The 19937-nt window shown below is 45.4% G+C and overlaps 1 protein-coding gene across 8 annotated transcripts in view; it reads right to left on the reverse strand.

The window, feature by feature from the left end:
• The window catches only part of LOC148026698 (Peptide chain release factor 1), a 45959-nt gene extending 26355 nt beyond the window's left edge, over positions 1-19604 (reverse strand). For 2 of the 8 annotated variants that reach the window (XM_087691171.1, XM_087691168.1), the window contains exons 1-4: positions 19467-19604; positions 19283-19383; positions 581-679; positions 222-435 (exon numbers count right to left, since the gene is read on the reverse strand). In XM_087691171.1, the coding sequence (XP_087547297.1) occupies positions 222-435; positions 581-679; positions 19283-19383; positions 19467-19563 (511 nt within the window). In that variant the 5' untranslated portion in view covers positions 19564-19604. Of the gene's footprint in view, positions 1-221; positions 684-19282; positions 19384-19466 lie in introns of all 8 variants that reach the window. The other 6 variants (XM_087691175.1, XM_087691169.1, XM_087691172.1 and 3 more) reach the window with 6 other exon arrangements.
• Positions 19605-19937: the final 333 nt, after the last annotated feature.

Genomic DNA, 19937 nt, shown 5'->3' on the forward strand with positions numbered 1-19937 from the left:
TGTTCAGAATCCACAGGACAAGTGAAAGTGAGCTTGGATCCCTTCACAATCTCGACAGGGTAATCACAAGCAACAACGTTTATGTGCACAAATTTTCCATGGTAAAAGAAAGACAGTACTCCTACAAAACATAGAAGTAGCAGGCTTGATACATAACACGATCCCCCTGAAGATAATTCACAACAGGAATTCTCATAAATGAATTTCAAAGACTGAATCACCTGCTCTAACCTCAAGAATGCAACTTCTGGTGTCAGCCTCATCCTTTGGAAGCATCTTCAGCAGCAACTTTTGTTGTATATCCTTTTCTTCAATGGATGCAGAGTGAAGTTCTTCTTTGGCCATTTTGCAAATTTCTGGCTCATTTGAGGATTCTTTTAGAAGATCTTTCAGATTTTCTATCTCCTGGCTCAACATTGTAGACAATGGCTTCCACTTGTTGGAGGTAAAATCAAACACAAAGACAAAAAACATGTCCCAAATATCTGCCGAGTTGTATATAGAAGCTGCTGGTGCATTCTAAAACAATACACAAGAAGAGAAAAAAGCAGACGCATGTTTTTAATAGAACAACCTGTACCTTTTGTTTTGCCCTCATCTCTTGGATACAACTCATGACTCCTTCAAGTCTACTTAGCTCTTTGTTTATTTTCACTATCTCATCAGGTAATGCATCTGGCTGCCTTCAAACAAACATTAAACATTAAAGAAGAAAATGGAGTGCACCATATTACAAACTCTTCATAAATGCAAAACTGCAACACTTGAGTTACCCTACAGAAGAAAAGTTGACCATGAAGTAAGATAATTCAAGAGGGATGGACTACTTACTACTAAGTTAGTAAGAAACCAAACTACCTTACTAGTAAGAAGACAATCCTTTCTGGACATGCAGAGACCACGCTTAAACATCACATTTGAGGGTTCAAGCCTGTTACATACTTTTGCCGAATTTCAAATTAGAGCTAGATAAGCTATTCAGTCGCCTATGTGACATCAATAATTTATTACAGCAAGCAGTTATGCATGAATTGATGTGGAATTTTCATGCTAAATCATCCTGATTTTATGTACTTTTGATGGCACTTGGTGGGCAGCATCATTAGCTATCAGTTCATGGTCATTTTGCCTTAGTTTTGGTAGTATTTTGACTGTTTATAACAGAAAACAGCAAGCAGTTTTGAATTGTCTGCACCATTTGGATTGCAGTATGGCATCTTCTTCCACTGACAGTGCTATCTTCAACATCACTAAGTTTGATGGTATGAATTGTGCCTATTGGAAAAGCCAAGTTTGGCAGGTATTGGTGCAGAAATCTCAGATCAAGCCACTAAGGATGCATGGAGAGCAGCCTGAAACTATGACTGATGACGAATGGGATGAGCTTGATGAGTTATGTTCTCACTGAACAAGTGCATTACAATGTGGTTGAGGAAGCACAGAGTGCTTGGCAGCTTCAGGATAAAATTAAAAACCTCTATGATAAGAAACATCCAACAAGTCAGATGTATTGGCTGAAGCAGCTTATGGATCTGCGCATGAAGGAGAATATGTCAATATCTGCTCATTTGAGCCAGTTCCATGCTATTCTCAAGAACTTGACTTCGCAAGGTATTACCTTTAATGATAAGGTTACTCCATTGTTTTTGCTTGGGACTTTGAGTGAGTCATGGGATGTATTCCGCACTGCCTTATGTCCTCCTGCTACTATTTTGAACTTGCCTGATGTAGAGAGTACTCTTCTGCAAAAAGAGATCAACCGTAAGAACTTGGATGCCTCTTGTGTGTCGCATGCTTTGACTGTTAGAGGCAGAGATGGTAAAGGCAAGAATGACCGTGGAAATGGCCATGGTAGAGACTCACAAAAGTCTAGGTCTAAGTCGCGTAGTAAGTCACGCAGCAAGTCTCTGGGAGAAATGCTAATGTAACATGTCATCATTGTGGCAAGAAGAGTCATATACATCCACAATATCATGAGTTGCGAAATGAGAAGTACAAAGAGAAGGAGAAAGACAAAGTACAAGAAAAGTCCTCTGACCATAGCATTATGCTACGAAATCCAGTGTGAAAATCGAGGAGATAAATGTCATGCAGACTGATAACTCCGATGGGGAGTATATACTTACAGCTAGTTCTTGTGATGCTACGTCATTGACCGATGTTCACTCTATGTATACGCAGTGCTGGCTTTTGGATTCCGGTGCTTCATTTCATGTTACACCATGCCGTGAGTGATTCCATTCCTACCGCACTGTCTCTTGTTCAATTCGCTTGGATGATGACAGGTCACTTGCTATTGTTGGCATTGGGGATGTACAGCTGTAGTTCTCTATTGGCAATACTTTTCTGTTACAGGATGTACGTCGTGTACCTGCACTTACACGCAGTCTTATGTCTACAGGGCAGCTTGATGATGCTGAGTTTCACGTTTCATGTTTCATTTGGGGATTCTGCCCGGAAGATCACCCATGGTAGACTTGTGCTTACTAGAAGTGCCAAGGCTAGCAGCCTCTATGCTGTTGTAGTTTATGGATCCTTTGTTGATCATGTTTTGTCAGTGGGCTCCATCCCACATGTATCTCTTTAGCATACTCGTTTGGGCTATATGTCCTTGAAGAGAATGAAAATGCTTTCTGGTTTACAATACTTACCCTCCCTTGACTATGCATGTTTTGATTCATGTGAGCATTGTCTTTATGGCAGACAAACTAGGAATACGCATAAGAAGTCTAGTAGAACACGCATGAGTGAGCCCCTGGCATTGGTACATTTGGATGTCTGTGGGCCCATGTCCTGTCAGTCTATGGGTGGTGCAAAGTATTTTGTGACGTTCATTGACAATTTTTCACATAAAGTCTGGGCTTACCCCATTAAGCTTAAGTCAGATATCTTAACTGTGTTTCAAAGATGGCTTGCATTGATTGAGAACCAGACTAGGCATAGACTAAAATACCTTAGGACTAACAATGGGGGAGAATATGTGTCATGTACCTTTGAGCAGCTATGTAACGAGAGAGATATTAAGCGTCAGTTGACTGCCCCTTATACACCACCCCACAATGGTTTGGCTGAGCGAATGAATAGAACCATCCAGGAGCGTGTATACAGTATGCTTAGCCCTGCAGGCCTACCACAGAGCTTTTGGACTGAAGCAGTCAACACAACAATGCATATCATAAATAGATCACCTTCCAGTGGTTTAGATTTCTAGGTTGCAGAGGAGGTATGGACTGGGAAACCTCATCTTATGCGCATCTACGAGTCTTTGGATGTGAGGCATATTACCATGTTCCCAAGGACAAGCATAGTAAGCTGGATCCTAAGAGTCTCAAATGCATTTTCCTTGGCTATGGAAATGTAGGCGAGATGGGTTACCGACTCTAGGATCTGCAAGTACAGAAAGTCATTTGCAGCCATGATGTAGTCTTCCACGAAGACAAGATGCATAGGCAGCCTGAGAAAGTGGTAGAGATACGTAGGGTTATATTCCAAGAGGAGCCACGTGCTCCTGCACAACCACTTGGACAGCCTGCAGCAACCGTTGGTACACATGGCTAGGGTATTGAACAAGATGCTACACATGTAGCAAAGCCTGCACTGAGACGATCTACTAGAGCTAGACATCCACCTGATAGATTTGAGCCCTCAATACATTATGTCTTGTTTACAAATACAGGAGAGCCTCTCACCTATGATAAGGTTATGCGCAGGGGTGATAGTCACTCTTGGGAGAGGGCTATGTAGTCTGAGATGGACTCCCTGCATAAGAATATGACTTGGGATTTGGTTGCGTTGCCTCAGGGCAAGAAGGCTTTGCCATACGAATGGGTGTACAAACTAAAAAGTACCCCTGGAAACCCCAAGCTGGCTTATAATGCAAGACTTGTCGCTAAGGGTTTTAAACAGGAGCATGGAGTTGACTCTGATAAAGTCTTTTCTCATGTGGTCAAGATAACCACCCTACGCTTGATTTTGGCCTTAGTCGCACAGCTTAACTTGGACATGTATCAAATGGATGTCAAGATTCCATTCTTGCATAGAGATTTGCATGATGAGATATACATGGAGCAGTCTAGGGGCTTTGCATAACCGGGCAGGAAGCACCTAGTGTGTAAGTTAAAGAAAAGTCTTTATGGCTTAAAGTAGGCACCTAGAGAGTAGTATCATAAGTTTAATACCTTTATGCAATCACAGGGCTACAGCATGAGTGCTATGGATCCGTGTCTTTACACGAAGAAAGCCCGCGATGGCTCATTGCTTATTTTGGTACTTTATGCGGATAATATGCTGATAGCAAGAAAAGCTCATAATGAGCTGGATGCTCTTAAATCTCAGCTAAATAAGAGCTTTGAGATGAAGGATTTGGGACATGCCTCTCACATTCTTGATATGTGCATTAAGCACGACAGGCATCAGGGACTACTCTATCTCTCATAGAGAGAGTACATTCATAGAGTCCTTGAGCGTTTCCGCATGCAGCACGTAAAGCCTATTGGTCTATTACCTTCTTATGTGAAGGTCTTATAAGCCGATTGTCCGCAGACAAATGAGCAGAGGGCCGAGATGGCCAAGATCCCTTATGCATCAGCCTATCAAAGTGCAGCAATGCGGAAGCGTAGGACAAAGACTGAGAGAGAGTGAACAGAGAGAGATGAGAGAGAGAGAGAGAGAGAGAACGAGACAGTGTAAACGCAGAAAATCTGCGGTGTAGTATGTTGTATAAGAGTGCAGAAATACACAAGGGGACAGAGGAAATATCTGCGTATGTCTCCGACTTGATGACCTCGATCTCGGTCAGCCCGAGCACAGTCTGTCTCAGCCAACAGATCTCAAGATCAGAATCTGAAATAATGAATACTGGAGTGTGCCACAAACCGGCTATAAATAGCCAAAAAATAGGAAATAACTGCAGCAGGTTGGCTGCATTAAATGCAATCGACTGCAGTAAACTGTCCGACTGCAGGTGTTGACGTGGCACTGCCATACACACTGTCCAAGAAATGATTGGCTGACACCCCCTCTCAGATCCTGGATGGGTCAAAAGACTAAGGGAGCTGGAATGCTGACGAAGAAGAGCCTAGGGAAGCGCCTTTGAAAATAAATCTGCAATATTATCCTCCGTCTTGCAATACTCCACATCAATGGTCCCATCTAGAAGCTTCTCCCGAATGAAGTGATACTAGATCTCAACGTACTTCGTCCGAGCATGGAATACAGGATTCTGTACCAAGGCAATGCAACTCTCATTGTCGCGCCGCAGAAGTGTAGGACGAGTCTGGGGCAGCCAAGCTCCTCCAATAATCTCTGAAGCCACACAACCTCACATGTGGTAAAAGACGCAGCCCGATACTCCGCCTCAGTAGAAGAAAGGGATACCGTGGGCTGCTTCTTGCTACTCCAAGAGATAACACCTGTACCCAAGGTAAAACAACAGCCTGTAGTAGACCGTCGGTGGTCCACATCGCCAGCCCAATCCGAGTCACTCCAACCTGCAATAACCAGATCTGAAGCATCTGAACCTGCGGGATAAGAAATCCCGAAGTCAGAGGTCCCCCTCAAATACTGAAAAATCCTCAGGGCAGCTTGCCAATGCACCTACTTGGGTTCAGTCATGAACCCTGCCAAAAGACCCACATCAAAACAAAGATCAACACGAGTGTTGAGAAGCCAAATCAAGGATCCAATCAGTTGACGGTAGCGTGAAGCATCCATCATGAGAGAATCTGTGTGAAGTGGCCTTCCAATTCAGATCCATAGGAATAGTAATGGGCCGACAAGTCTCCATCTCAAAAGTCACCAGGAGCTCCTGAATGTACCTCTGCTGAGAGATGAAAATCCCCCTCTGAGACTGATAAATCTCGTAACCCAAGAAGAAATGAAGAAGCCCCAAATCCGTCATCTCGAATGCCTGATGTAAAGCTGTCTTGGTCTCTCGGACCTTCTGTGCATGATCCCCCTGCCAAAATCAAATCATCAACATATAACACAAACAACACATGACCAACCTCAGAAGTATGCACATAAAGCTACGGATTGGCCTCAGAGCACCGATATCCCAACTTCGACTGAAGAAATGAGTCAATCTTCTCGTTCCATGCACGCGGAGTCTGCTTGAGGCCATACAAGGCCTTCTTCAACCTGTAAACTTTCCCATCCGAGGATCCAAAGCCAGGAGGTTGCTCAACATAGATCTCCTCCTGCAAGTCACCATTAAGAAATGCCGACTTTACATCCAACTGATAAACAGGCCATCTCTTATGGCCAGCCAAGGCAAAAATAGCTCGAATAGTCGCCATATGAATAGTGGGGACAAAAGTATCATGGAAATCAATGCCTGGTACTGAGTAAAACCTTTAGCAACAAGGCGAGCCTTGTGCTTGTCCAAAGAACCATCGCTAAGGTACTTTGTCTTGAAGACCTACTTGACACCAATCGCCTTCTTGTGAGAGGGACGAGGCACAAGAGACCAAGTGCCATTCCTCTCAATAGCCTCCAACTAGGCTTCCATGGCCTTCCGCAAATGATCAGACTGCAAAGCCTCCTTTGCTGAAGTGGACTCACGATCTTGTATAACACATGTCAGCAAACAATAGTTGGATCAAACAAGCTCCGAAGAATGTGCATGGGTCATCGGTGACCTCCACGGTCCATCCTGCGGTTCCCACTCCTCAGGGATCCCTCCATCCCTGAATCTCAAAGGGTGTCACGGGCCCAACAAGGAGGAGGACGAGCCACTCCCCGTCGCTCTCCATCTGCTGAAGACTCAAAAACATCCATTGGCGAAAGCTCCTCGGGGGTTGCCGATGGAAGAAAAGACTCTGAATGAGAAAAAGAATCTCCATCAAGAGGCTCTAGCTCCAAAGGAACTGTCTCGCGAGCCCAACTCTCCCCGGGATCTCCAAGGACGGGGTGCTCCTTACCCCCCTCTATGGCCAGTACTTCCACGAACCGCACATCTTGGCTCGTGTAGACATCCCGCTTGACGGGATCAAACAAACGATAACCTTGGGACTGGAAGCTATAGACAACAAAAACCTGTCGTCGGGAAGCCGCCTCGAACTTATCACGCTGCGTCTTCGGAATGTGCACATAAGCGTCACACCCAAAGATCCTGAAATAAGAGACATCAGGCTTAGTCCCGAAGTAAGCCTCAAAAGGTGTCATCCTATCAACGGCCGAAGTGGGAGATCAATTGAGGATGTGAACTACGGTAGCCACTACCTCGGCCCACAGAAACTAAGGTGTCTGTCGGATCTCCAAGGACGATGTGCTCCTCACCCCTCTCTGTGGCCGGTACTTCCACGAACCGCACATCTCGGCTCATGTAGACATCCCGCTTGACAGGATCAAATAAACGATAACCTTGGGGACTGGACGCTATAGCCAACAAAAACCTTTCGTTGAGAAGCCGCCTCGAACTTATCACGCTGCGTCTTCGGAATGTGCACATAAGCGTCACACCCAAAGATTCTGAAATAAGAGACATCAGGCTTAGTCTCGAAGTAAGCCTCAAAAGGTATCATCTTGTCAATGGCCGAAGTGGGAGATCGATTGAGGATGTGAACTGCGGTAGCCATTGCCTCGGCCCACAAAAACTAAGGTGTCTGTCGGTGCTCCATCATGGTGTGTGCCATCTCGATCACACTTCGGTTCTTTCGCTCCAAAATGCCATTCTCTTGGGGAGTATTGATATTAGCAAACTCCTGGTGAATGTCCCTATCCGCACAAAAACGAGCAAACTCATTAGACATAAATTCACCTCCCTTGTCTGAACGCAAGGTCTTCAGTCGCCGATCAGAACAGTTCTTCTCAAAGAGAAGTCAATCCTTGAAGTGAGAGAAAGCCTTCGACTTCAAAGTCAAAAAATAGACCCAAGTCATCCTATTGTAGTCATCTACGATCAACATGAGGTACAAGCTCCCCTTCAAGGACTCAGTCGTCATCGGGCCACAAAGATCCGTAGATACAAGCTCCATGGGTGAAGTAGACCACCGAAGCTTTGTTGAAAATCACATCCCGATGCAGTTTCCCACGAATGCAGGAGACACATGGCTGATGGCTCACCACTATGTTTGGCAATCCTCGGACAACGACCCTCGCGACGCCTTCCGAAGATACTCATAGTTCAGGTGGCCAAACCGAGCATGCCATAACTCAGACTATGTTTGAGAAGTAAGAAGAAGAGAAGTAAGAGCTGAAGAAGACTTCAATTTGTAGACGCCATTCTCCTCATACCCTGCAGAGAGAACCTTCCTCGATCCATAATCAAGGACTCGAACAGTATCACTGTCAAACTCCATCAAGAGGCCAAGAGCACAAATCTTATGGACCGAAAGTAAATGATACCCCAAACCTGGCACATGCAACACCTCAGAGGTGTGGGTACTACCACGTCCATCTGGAATAAGCTGCATCTCACCCCCCCACAGCAATAGACACAGAAGAGCTATCTCCAATGAGAATCTGCCCACGCGAAGGTCGCAAATGGGCAACACCAACGGAAGGAGTCATGTGCCGTGAGACACCACTGGCCACAATCCACTCTCGAGCCTAGGGAGCTGTCATCGCAGCATCAGAAGTCTTTGATGTAGAGTCCTCAATGACTGCTAAGTGTAGAAAAGCAGCTAACGAGGGTGCAGCCACCGCTCCGAAATCCTTCGTGTCCTTCTTCTTGGTATCCTTATTGTCTTTAACGAGGCAATCATTCTTCCAATGAGACTGGTCTTTCCACAAATATGGCAAGTTGATTCCTTCTCCTTGTCCTTCTTGGATTTGTTGTCCTCCTTCTTCTTCGTTTGATCCTTCCCCTTCTTTTGAGAGACTTGACCAACCAATGCCTTCGATTTGGAAGCATTCTGTCCCTTCAATTGTTCCTCCTGATCCAAGACCATAGGAACCAACTCTTCCCACCGAAGAGTCAACTCCCGCCCTGATGCAATAAGAAAGGAATAAAAAGTACCAAATCGTAGCAACAACTGGGATAGTAAAGTGATCGCCATGTCTTCGAAGGAAATAGGCTTCCCCACATTTTGAACCTGCATCTGAAGCTGCCGAAGCTTGTTGATGTGTTCCCGAAGCGAAGAAGACTTATTCACGGACAAAGTCCGCATCTGCATCTCCAAAGAAACCCTCTTCATCAAGGTCATCCGGTTGTACATCTGATCGAGCTCCAGCCATATCTCTCGAGCTACCGTCAAGTGCTCGATGTGAGCTATCATGGCTATAGTGCAAGACATAAACAAAAAAGATCGAATCCTGGCATTCAGTTTGTCCCAATGAGATTGGGCCTTGGTCAACTCCGCATGAGCATTGGAAGAGAGTTTGGACTCATCCCTCACCGAGGGCCTGTTAATCTCCTCCATCACCAGTTCCGCCAAATCATAAGACTCCAAAATGGCCAACATCATCACCCGCCAAATGCAGTAATTGTCACCATCAAGCTTTTGATCCGATGGAAGAGCTGGTAGGACAGGCACCTTCCTGTCCATGATCACCTGGAACTCCAAATCAGTCTCTGTAGACATGTTAACCCGCAATAGCTGCACAAACGCAAAAATATCCCTCTCTGACTGTGAAAATACAGCCTTCTAGGGCTGGTTCCTCCGCTGCCCAAACATTCTTCACCCGCTGGGCGATGAAAAGGTAAAATCTGCAATGGAAGGCCTCAAACGCAGCCTTCCTCCCCTTCGAACAGCAATAACCTGCAGCAAATTCACCAATTAGACTCCTTTCCCACATGCCCACGCTCGCTTCAGCCTTGATCCAATGCGCAGCCCTCCCACTCGCCCTCGAATCCTAGAAACACAGCCTTGTGTCACGCTGAAATCTCTTCTTCGGATAGGTTCAGCCCTCAGTCAGTCCATCTTCACTGCTCTGATACCATGTTAGAGTGCAACGATGCGGAAGCGTAGGACAAAGACTGAGAGAGTGAACACAGAGAGGAGAGAGAAAAGAAACTGTAAACGCAGAAAATCTGCAGTGTAGTATGATGTATAAGAGTGCAGAAATACACAAGGGGGCAGAGGAAATATTTGCATATGTCTGTGACTTGATGACCTCGATCTCCGTCAGCCCGAGCACAGTCTGTCTCAGCCAACAGATCTCAAGATCAGAATCTGAAATAATAAATGCTGAAATGTGCCACAAACCGGCTATAAATAGCCAAAAAATAGGAAATAACTGCAGCAGGTCGGCTGCATCCTTCTCCACAAAGGCTACCTACCCACACCCACTGACGCTCTCACCCTCAAGAACTCATCCACCTCCTTCACCAAGAGAATCAATTGTTGAGAATGTGCGGAAGCCAAAGGGGAATGATGTGAGAGAGGACAGTGAGTTGGAGTTCCATAATGTAGGTGAACAAGAGGAGCCACATATTATTAAGCTAAAATTTGCATTACTACTTGATTAGCTCTTAATTATGGCCCCAAACCTCAAAATTACCAAACTTTATTTATAGAGAAACGCAATCCTAGAGAGTGTATGTGTCCCGTAAGCCCAACCCTAATTCCGTAGGACCCATCCATCTATAAATAGACAAACTCCCCACCACTCAGCCCTATCTCATTTTGTAGATTGTTGATGCCCTATCTCCATTGTCCACACCCCGTCATCCGCAGGATATCTCAATTGTTGTTGTCCACCAATTGGTACCTGCATTCAACCCTCCTACTGCTGTTGGCCACTGTTGTACCTGCATTCAACCCTCCTACTGCTGTTGGCCACTGTTTCCAACAAGTCTACACTAGCAAGCGTCTTCTGGAAGCTGCATTTCGCTGCCGTCCATCATCTGCTGCCTATGTTTGATCATCTACTACTATCCCCAGCAATTTGTGTCAACATTTATTGCTGCATTTACTATCAAGGCAATTCATAAAGCCTACCACATACTTAGAGGCTATTTGTTGTGTTTCAAGATCCATCAAAGTATGACACACTCTCCAACTCATACTCTCTACCCTTGTCCTAGAGACATGGAGTTCGGGGGTCAATATTTCAACATTGCATAGTGTGTTTGCTACATTGAGCATCATATATATATATATATATATATATATATATATATATATATATATATATATATATATCCTAACCATGTGTTCTACATCAATCTATGCTATGTCATATGATTGTGTTTGTTATCTGTAGACCCGCATTTCTTTACACATACTAGAGAGCCTCCTTAGAAATCTCATTGCCGAAGTATGTAGTGACAAGTTAGGCACGGAGATCGAGACAGATAGTCGTACGCGCAGTGAGAGACAAAGAGTGAGATAGAGCAGAGTAGAGAGAGAGCACGTTTTTAGGTACAATGACGAGAGTGTACCTTTAGGTTTTTAGATAGATATATATGTGTAAGTACAAGTGCTAAGGATGTGTTCACACCCGAGCACATTTAAAGACACGAGGCCTTTATTCCCAACAAAGTACCATGTGGTTGAGGACATTGTAGGAGTCCAATGCTCATTCCTTTCAAAGCCCCCACCCAAATGTACTTGGACATTTTAGAGGTTACAACATTATCATCAAAGCAACAACATGTTGTTTCACTTGATGTAAGCTATTGTGAGAATCCACAAATGATCGAAAGTAAGAAAGATAAATCATAAATGCTAATAGGAAAAAGAACACATAAACACAAGGACTCCAAATATCTGAGCAATGGAATCCATCAAATGAAGCATAAGATGTATAGTACAACAACAACAGGGCGTTGTGCAATGATGCATTGCAACAATGCCTCCAATCTCCCTTTCTTCAAGGATGCAAGATGATGTGATGATACAAGAATGAGAGTGGAGTGGAGTACACATAGAAGCCTCAAGATGAGACATGAGACAACTAGAGAAACCCTGAATGAGGTGCCCAATTGCCTCTGTCAGGCAGCCAACTATAGGCTGGACACTGTGCATAGAGCCCATCCTTCCGAAGATGCCCCTTCTTGCTGCAAGAGCAGTTCGCCTTCTTCTTCTTGTCACACACCTCAGCAGCTGCATAAGCTCAAATGTGCAGAGTACCAGCTTGAGACAGCAACCTCCCCTATAACTACACAAACCAAGTCTCTAAAACAGCACTCCACAAGCAACCAAGAGAAGACTCAGAGTGGATCAACAATGACGTGAATGTAGTGAAGAATCACAACAACCAACGCATCACACCCTCTCTAAAGCTGAAAACAGAAAAAAGCAAATCTGAGGGGTTCAAATCAGTAAAATGCAGGTTTCAGCAGCCATGGGAGCAGTCATCCCAGAAATGCAAAGTGACTAAGGTTGCAACACAGCAGGCAACAGCGAAATCAGCCTTTCCAACAGCAGATCCAACCTCCATGACAATGCAGCAGCCCAAAATGCAGGGTTTACAGCTTCAAATGCAGGAAAAACAGGTCACTCAGCTCCAGAAACAAATCGCCCAGCAACAACATAGGTCACCAAGGAGAGAAAGAGGTAGGAAGCTGAAATGCAAGGTAGGAAGGCTCCAACAATAGAAATCGCAGGCTTTCAGACCTGAAAATTGTTAGCTGCAGCTGTAAAATATTACACGGCGCAGCGAACAGAATCTGAGAAAGAGATAGAGAGTACACAACAGATAAGAGGAGAATCAGTAAAATTCTTTAACTCCAAACAACTGATACAAAGATGGCTCTGTCCACCCGTGCGCTTCCACTGAGTGAAGCTTAGATGGCGATCTAGACAGAAGATAGGCGAAGAGCTTAAGGCTAGCTGGAACAACAACTCTGACTGGGTGAAAGATGAGTGAATGATGGCCGCGAAGGGGTTTAGCTTTTATAGCCCGCGAAGGTCGTTAGGTCGGCCTGCTGACCGACCTACCATATGAGCCTCCACTAGTCGGCCAAGGAATATTCCAGGGAATATTCCCTTTACCATCGGGCCGGGGGCGCTGCCCCCGGACCCCCGCCAGGGGGGCCGCTGGCCCCCCTGGGACCCCCCAGCCAGGGGCCGCTTCCGCGGCCCCCGGACCCCACAATAGGGGCCCCTTTTAACTCCCTTACCACGCAACTCAATGCAATGTGCCTCGAGTTGCTACCAGCTTAACCACTCCGTCTAACCCAAAGATTAGACCCACAACAGTCACCTTTTTGCCATCCGGTCACATAGACCTCATCTGATATACAAGTCAGGACTCAACCAATGTCCGGGCTCACATTTGGCTTCTCCTCATAATGGGGGCCTTACAACTTTGAGCACCATGGATCATTGGTAGCACCTAATGAGGGTGGGGGCATTGATCATATCTAACACCCCCCCTCAATGTCCACCCATAGGTGAACTATCTCCTCGGCCCAATGCCGAGTCTCTGAAGATGAACTTGAAGCAGATCCTTCGTAAGTGCTTTGGTGAAGATATCTGCTCCATTCTCCTCTGTTGGACAGTAGACCAGTTCCACTATCCCATCCTCCATCAAATCACGCACATAGTGATACTGGATCTCTATATGTTTGGTGCGTGCATGAAACACTGGATTTTTGGCAATGGCGATGCAACTCTGATTGTCACATCTCAGCACAGTTGGTTCTTCATCCTGCACTCCCATATGCTATAGAATCCTTCTCAACCATACGGCCTCACATGCAGCAAAACAAGCTGCCTTGTACTCTGCTTCGGTAGAAGACAATGCCACTGTTGGTTGCTTCTTACTAATCCAAGAGAAAATTCCTGAACCCAAAGAGAAACAATAACCAGAAACTGACTTCCTGGAATCAATGTCTCCTGCCCAATCTGAGTCACAGTTCCCCACAAGAGAAGTTCCGAAACTGTATGTGATACCATAGTCAAGAGTTTTCTTCAAGTATCTGAGCACCCGCATCCCAGCCTTCCAATGACTCTCATGAGGTTTGTTTGAGAACCTGCTCAAAACACCAACGGCAAAACTGATATCCGGTCTGGTGTTACACAAGTAGATCAGACTGCCGACCAACCTCCTATACCTCCCAATGTCTGCTAATGCTGATGTATCCTCGACGGATAACTTTGCATTCACCTCCATAGGTGTAGCTATCTCCTTGCACTCGGTCATGCCAAATGCCTTCAAGATCTCCCATGCATACTTCTTCTGAGAGATGAAGATCTTTCCTGGCTCTTGCCAGACTTCAATCCCCAAACAATAGTGCAGCAAGCCCAAGTCTGTCATTTCAAACTCAGAACTCAAAGCCTTTCGAGTTTGGTTGATCATATCTTCATAGTCACCTGTAATAAGAAGGTCGTCCACATATAGGACAATCACTACAGACTTTTTACCATCCCTGTAAACATACAAGTTAGCATCTGAGGCACATCTGTTGAAGTTTAGGTTTAAAAAGAACCTATCTATCCGCTGGTACCATGCTCTGGGGGCTTGTTTCAGCCCATACAATGCCTTCTTCAGTTTACACACTTTGTTCTCAGAATGGGGGGCCTCAAACCCTGGTGGCTGAGCCACGTACACCTCCTCCTTGAGGTCACCATTTAAGAACGCTGACTTAACATCCATTTGGTACACTGGCCACTTCTTGTGGGCAGCCACTGCAAGTACCGTGCGAATAGTGGTCATTCTGGCAGTTGGGGCAAATGACTCTTGAAAATCAAACCCTTCAACTTGTGAAAATCCTTGGGCAACCAGTCTAGCTTTGTACTTTTCTAAGGTACCATCAGCCTTGTACTTTACCTTCCAGATCCACTTGGTGCCAATAACCTTCCGCTTTGCTGGTCGATCCACTAGCACCCAAGTGTCATTCTTCATTATGCTGTCATACTCCGCGTGCATAGCATCCTTCCATGATGGATCTGCAAGTGCTTCTTCTAGGTCAGTTGGCTCCTTTACTTCTCTCATAATCTCAACCATCAAGGCCATGTTGACTATGTGAGCAGAAGCCCTCCTTTGCTCCTCTATTCTCTGAGACCTCCTTGGTCCGTCTGCCTTCTCCTCAACAGATGCAGGCATAGGATTATTGTGGTCATAGAGCTGCTTCACCCAGCGCGGCAATGGCTTTTCCGGTGGGGTGATGTCAGGTTGGTGAACTTTTTCCTCATCATCTGAAGATGATGCTTCCTCCTCCTTAAGGATAGGGATAGCTCTCGGGACAGGTTCATAGTGGACTACTTCTTCGCTTGATGATAAAGTGGAAGACCTTGCCTTCTCCTCCTCCACTGTATGCGGCTCCTCCTTGAACACCACATCACGGCTCGCAATGATCTTCTTTGCCTCTTGGTCATATAACTTGTAAGCCTTCTGCTCATCACTATAACCCAAGAAGATACATTTTCTGCTTTTTGGTTGTAACTTGTTTCTCTTCTCATCTGGAACATGTGCATAACATTCACATCCAAAAATTCTGAAATGTGAAACAGATGGTTTCTTACCAGTGTAAGCCTCATGAGGTGTTTTTCCCTTGAGAGCCTTTGTGTAGCTCCGATTTAGAATGTAGACTGCAGTATTAACAGCTTCAGCCCAAAAATGGTTAGGCAATCCCTTGCCCTTTAGCATGCATCTTGCCATCTCCACAATGGTACGATTCCTGCGTTCCACAACACCATTCTGCTGAGGTGTGTGAGGCGTCGTCAATTGACGCTTGATCCCTTTGCTCTTGCAAAAGCCTTCAAACTCCTTTGAGTTGAACTCCCCACCACCATCTGTTCTAAATTTCTTCACACTTTTCCCTGTTTCATTCTCAACAAGTATTAGCCATTCTTTAAACTTACCAAAAGCTTGAGCCTTATCACGAAGGAAGTACACCCACATCTTCCTACTGTAGTCGTCGACAATCAACATAAAATAAGAAGATCCCCCCAAGGCCTGTGTAGGCAACTTACCACACAAGTCAGCATGCACCAACTCTAGAGGAGCATGTGCTCTATTCTTGCTTTCTTGTGAAAATGCCTTTCTCTGTTGCTTGCCCATCATACAAGCTTCACATGGTTCCTTCAATTCAGTTATTGTAGGTAGGTGAGCAACCATACCTTGCTTTTGCATCTCCTTCAATACTGCAAATCCGATGTGTCCAAACCTTTCATGCCAAAGCTTACTTGTGCCCACTCCAGCGGTGGCTGTAAGAGCACTTAGCTCATACAGGTTGTTCCTTCTTTCTCCTTTGCCAACAATTGTGCCAGCACTATCAATAATTTCTGCACCTGTCTTCTTGAACCTCACTTCATGACCAAGATCAGTTATGGCAGCAACTGATAAGAGATTTCTCCTGATTTCGGGAACATACAACACATTTGAAAGCTTTTTGACTTCACCATTTGCAGCAACAAAAGAAATAGTACCTGTGCCCGCAGCAGGGCATTTAGCATCATTTCCAACCGTCACAGTGATGGATTCTTGTAGAGGCTGCATAGAACTGTATAGACCTTTCTTGTTGGTCATGTGACGGGAGGCCCCACTATCCAACACCCAAGAGTCAGTGGTAGATTCTTCTTGCGCCGAGGAGCACACTTCCTCAATGGTCACCATGAATAATTCCAACTCTGCTTCAGCCGTATTGGCTGTCTCTTTCCCTTTAGTTTTAAGGGTACCATTCTTTTCATCTGCCTTCTTGACACGACAATCTGCAATTGCATGTCCTTTCTTCTTACAGTAGAAGCACTCTCCTTGAAACCTCTTCTTGCCGCCCTTTTTCTTTTTGTCACCATCATTTTTGGTGGAGGAAACACCTTTGCCTTTTGCATTGGCAGAGAATGCAGCATCTCCATTGTTGCTTCCTTCTCGGGCTTTCAGCCTCAACTCCTCCTCCATTAATAATGCACAAAACTCCTCAAAAGTCAAAGCTTGAGGTCTCACCTGAGTATTAAGGGCAGTTACTAGTCCATCAAACTTTTGTGGACAAATCCGAAGACACCTCCGAGCTAGCTCTTCGCTAGTCTTTTGTATCCCAGCGCCAGCCATCTGGTCGCGCAGATTCTTAATCCGAGTGATGAATGCTTCAACCGTCTCTCCTTCAGCAAACTTCTCCGCTGCTAGTTGATTCTCTAAGTTTTGAATCCTTGTTTGGTTTCGTGTTTCATACTGACTCCTTAGTACATTCCAAGCCTCTGACGCTTTGGTTGTATGCTGAATCAGAGTCAAAACACTGTCAGAACAGCTTGTAACTAAGGCACACAATGCATCTGCATTCCTTCGTTTCCAAGCTCGTAGAAGATCTGCATTCGGAGGAATCATCACACTAGGATTTGATGGGTCGGGGATAGGCTGTGGTTCTGCGTCAGTCCCCAGCACAGTCTCCAGAAGCTCATAAGAATCAAGGATAGTTGTAATTTTGAACTTCCACAAGGTGTAGTTTGTACCATCTAACTTGCCTTCGCTGAAGGTTGGTGGACGAATCCTCAGTGTTTGAATAGCCGGTACAGCAGCACCACCTCCTGCACCGCTTCCTGATGCGCCAGAACTGCTTCCCGGAGTCGACATCGTTTCTCTTTGCTGTTGAAGCCTTTGCCTCTTGCACGCTCTCCGATCTCTAGAGCCCCCTGGGCTCTGATACCATGTAAAATATTACACGGCGCAGCGAACAGAATCTGAGAAAGAGATAGAGAGTACACAACAGATAAGAGGAGAATCAGTAAAATTCTTTAACTCCAAACAACTGATACAAAGATGGCTCTGTCCACCCGTGCGCTTCCACTGAGTGAAGCTTAGATGGCGATCTAGACAGAAGATAGGCGAAGAGCTTAAGGCTAGCTGGAACAACAACTCTGACTGGGTGAAAGATGAGTGAATGATGGCCGCGAAGGGGTTTAGCTTTTATAGCCCGCGAAGGTCGTTAGGTCGGCCTGCTGACCGACCTACCATATGAGCCTCCACTAGTCGGCCAAGGAATATTCCAGGGAATATTCCCTTTACCATCGGGCCGGGGGCGCTGCCCCCGGACCCCCGCCAGGGGGGCCGCTGGCCCCCCTGGGACCCCCCAGCCAGGGGCCGCTTCCGCGGCCCCCGGACCCCACAATAGGGGCCCCTTTTAACTCCCTTACCACGCAACTCAATGCAATGTGCCTCGAGTTGCTACCAGCTTAACCACTCCGTCTAACCCAAAGATTAGACCCACAACAGTCACCTTTTTGCCATCCGGTCACATAGACCTCATCTGATATACAAGTCAGGACTCAACCAATGTCCGGGCTCACATTTGGCTTCTCCTCATAATGGGGGCCTTACAACTTTGAGCACCATGGATCATTGGTAGCACCTAATGAGGGTGGGGGCATTGATCATATCTAACAGCAGCACACAAAAAAACCAGCAAATCAGCAACATTGCTCCTCTAATACCATGTAATGCAGAAATGATACAAAAGCACAAAAGAGAAAGCATGTACACTGATAGAAAGAAAGGAGACATGAATACAAGAACCTCAAAATGTACAGGTGATGGAATCCATAATATGAAGTATAAAATGCACAATACAATACCATAAAGGTAGTGGCACAATAATGACCAGCAGCAGTGACCCCAGTCTCCCTCTCTATAAGGATGCAAGATGATGCAATAATACAAGGAGAGTGGAGTGGAGTATGTATAGAAGCCTTAGGACAAGCCACAAGACAATCAGAGAAACCCTAAAATAAGCCACCCGGTTGCCTCTATGAGAGGCACCAAACTATAGGCTAGAGACTGTCCCTAAAACCCGTGATAGATGCTAATCTAACAGCTATACCCTTAAACACGTGATCATGGAGAACAAGGAGCCTACTTCCATTGAGGAGACACCATGCATGAGAAAGTAGATTTTGTCAGGCACAATCAAACTTATTACTATATTCTAGGAGGAAGGACTTTGGTGTCAAAGGGCATGTAAGACCAAGTGTAGGGCTGGTGGAACCTTGGCAAGGACAAATCCATGCTTATTGCCACGGAATTTGTCTAAGCTCCCAAGTTGGACATGTGCAAAGACACTTTTGGTAATAACACAAACAATTACCATTTGGTCGCCTTGGCTACAATCAGAATAGGCATCGCAAATGATAAAAAATACCCCATTCGAATAGGCAGCTTTGGAGCTCCGAGATGAGGAGTAGATCATCTTCAGCTTGCTAAAAGTCTCCTATACCTTTGATAACAGCTAATGGATAGAAAGTTGCGCATAGTCCTCCAAGTGACATTTACAAAAAATATTCAGCTCGTGCACATGTAGGCCTTGAAACACTTGCCCTCCAATGTCCGCATGATAGATAAAAACCGTAATAACCTTATTCAACTCCTCCTCGAACATTATAGTATTAAAATTCCCCAAACAATACTAGGGTGTCACGATACTCAGATTTTCTCCCGTATGAATATCTTAACTCGCGCTTGCCTGAGATGCAGCCTTCATCAATCCAGCGTGACGAGACTCTATGGCTAGCGCTCTGCTATTGAGAACTCTCGCCGTTTCTTCCGAGATGGGAAGCAGCCGGGCTGCTTGAAACGCGAAGGACAGTAAGAATATGAAAAAGACGAAATGAAAGACAGATGACCATATAGTTGCAGGTTCTTCTCACCTGTGCTCGAGTAGTGGCGCCATGGGGGAATGCGATTGTCGTTGCTGTTGATGATGCGAGCTCGATGGAAGAGGCCGAGCCAGAAGCGCGGCCTCATTGTTGCTCCCTTTGCTTGGCCGTATGATTTTTCCAAAAGGCGAAATGTTGTTATAACTTTGCCACCTTTTTCTCTCTATATATGTATATAGGCTAGGTCTAGTCAGCGCACTTTTTTGCCACGTAAGTTTTAAACACCGAAACCTACCGTGATGAGCATAAAGAAATGACAAAAATGCTCCCCTTCATACCCTCTCCACATGACTCATGAGCAAACATGACATAGGGGGGTCTATCCAACAAGGTCTTTAAGGTTGCTTTTTAGAGCAGTTTTTTAAACACGTGTTTCGCGCTTTCTTTGAATAACACAAGATCTCCTCATAGTTTCGAGGAGACCCCAGTTCTAACTTAGAGAAACATGACGCATCTCAAAAT

Source organism: Lygodium microphyllum, chromosome 13 (genome assembly GCF_053477565.2).
Source record: "Lygodium microphyllum isolate KBCC chromosome 13, Lygodium_microphyllum_v1.1.10, whole genome shotgun sequence".
Lineage (NCBI taxonomy): Eukaryota > Viridiplantae > Streptophyta > Polypodiopsida > Schizaeales > Lygodiaceae > Lygodium > Lygodium microphyllum.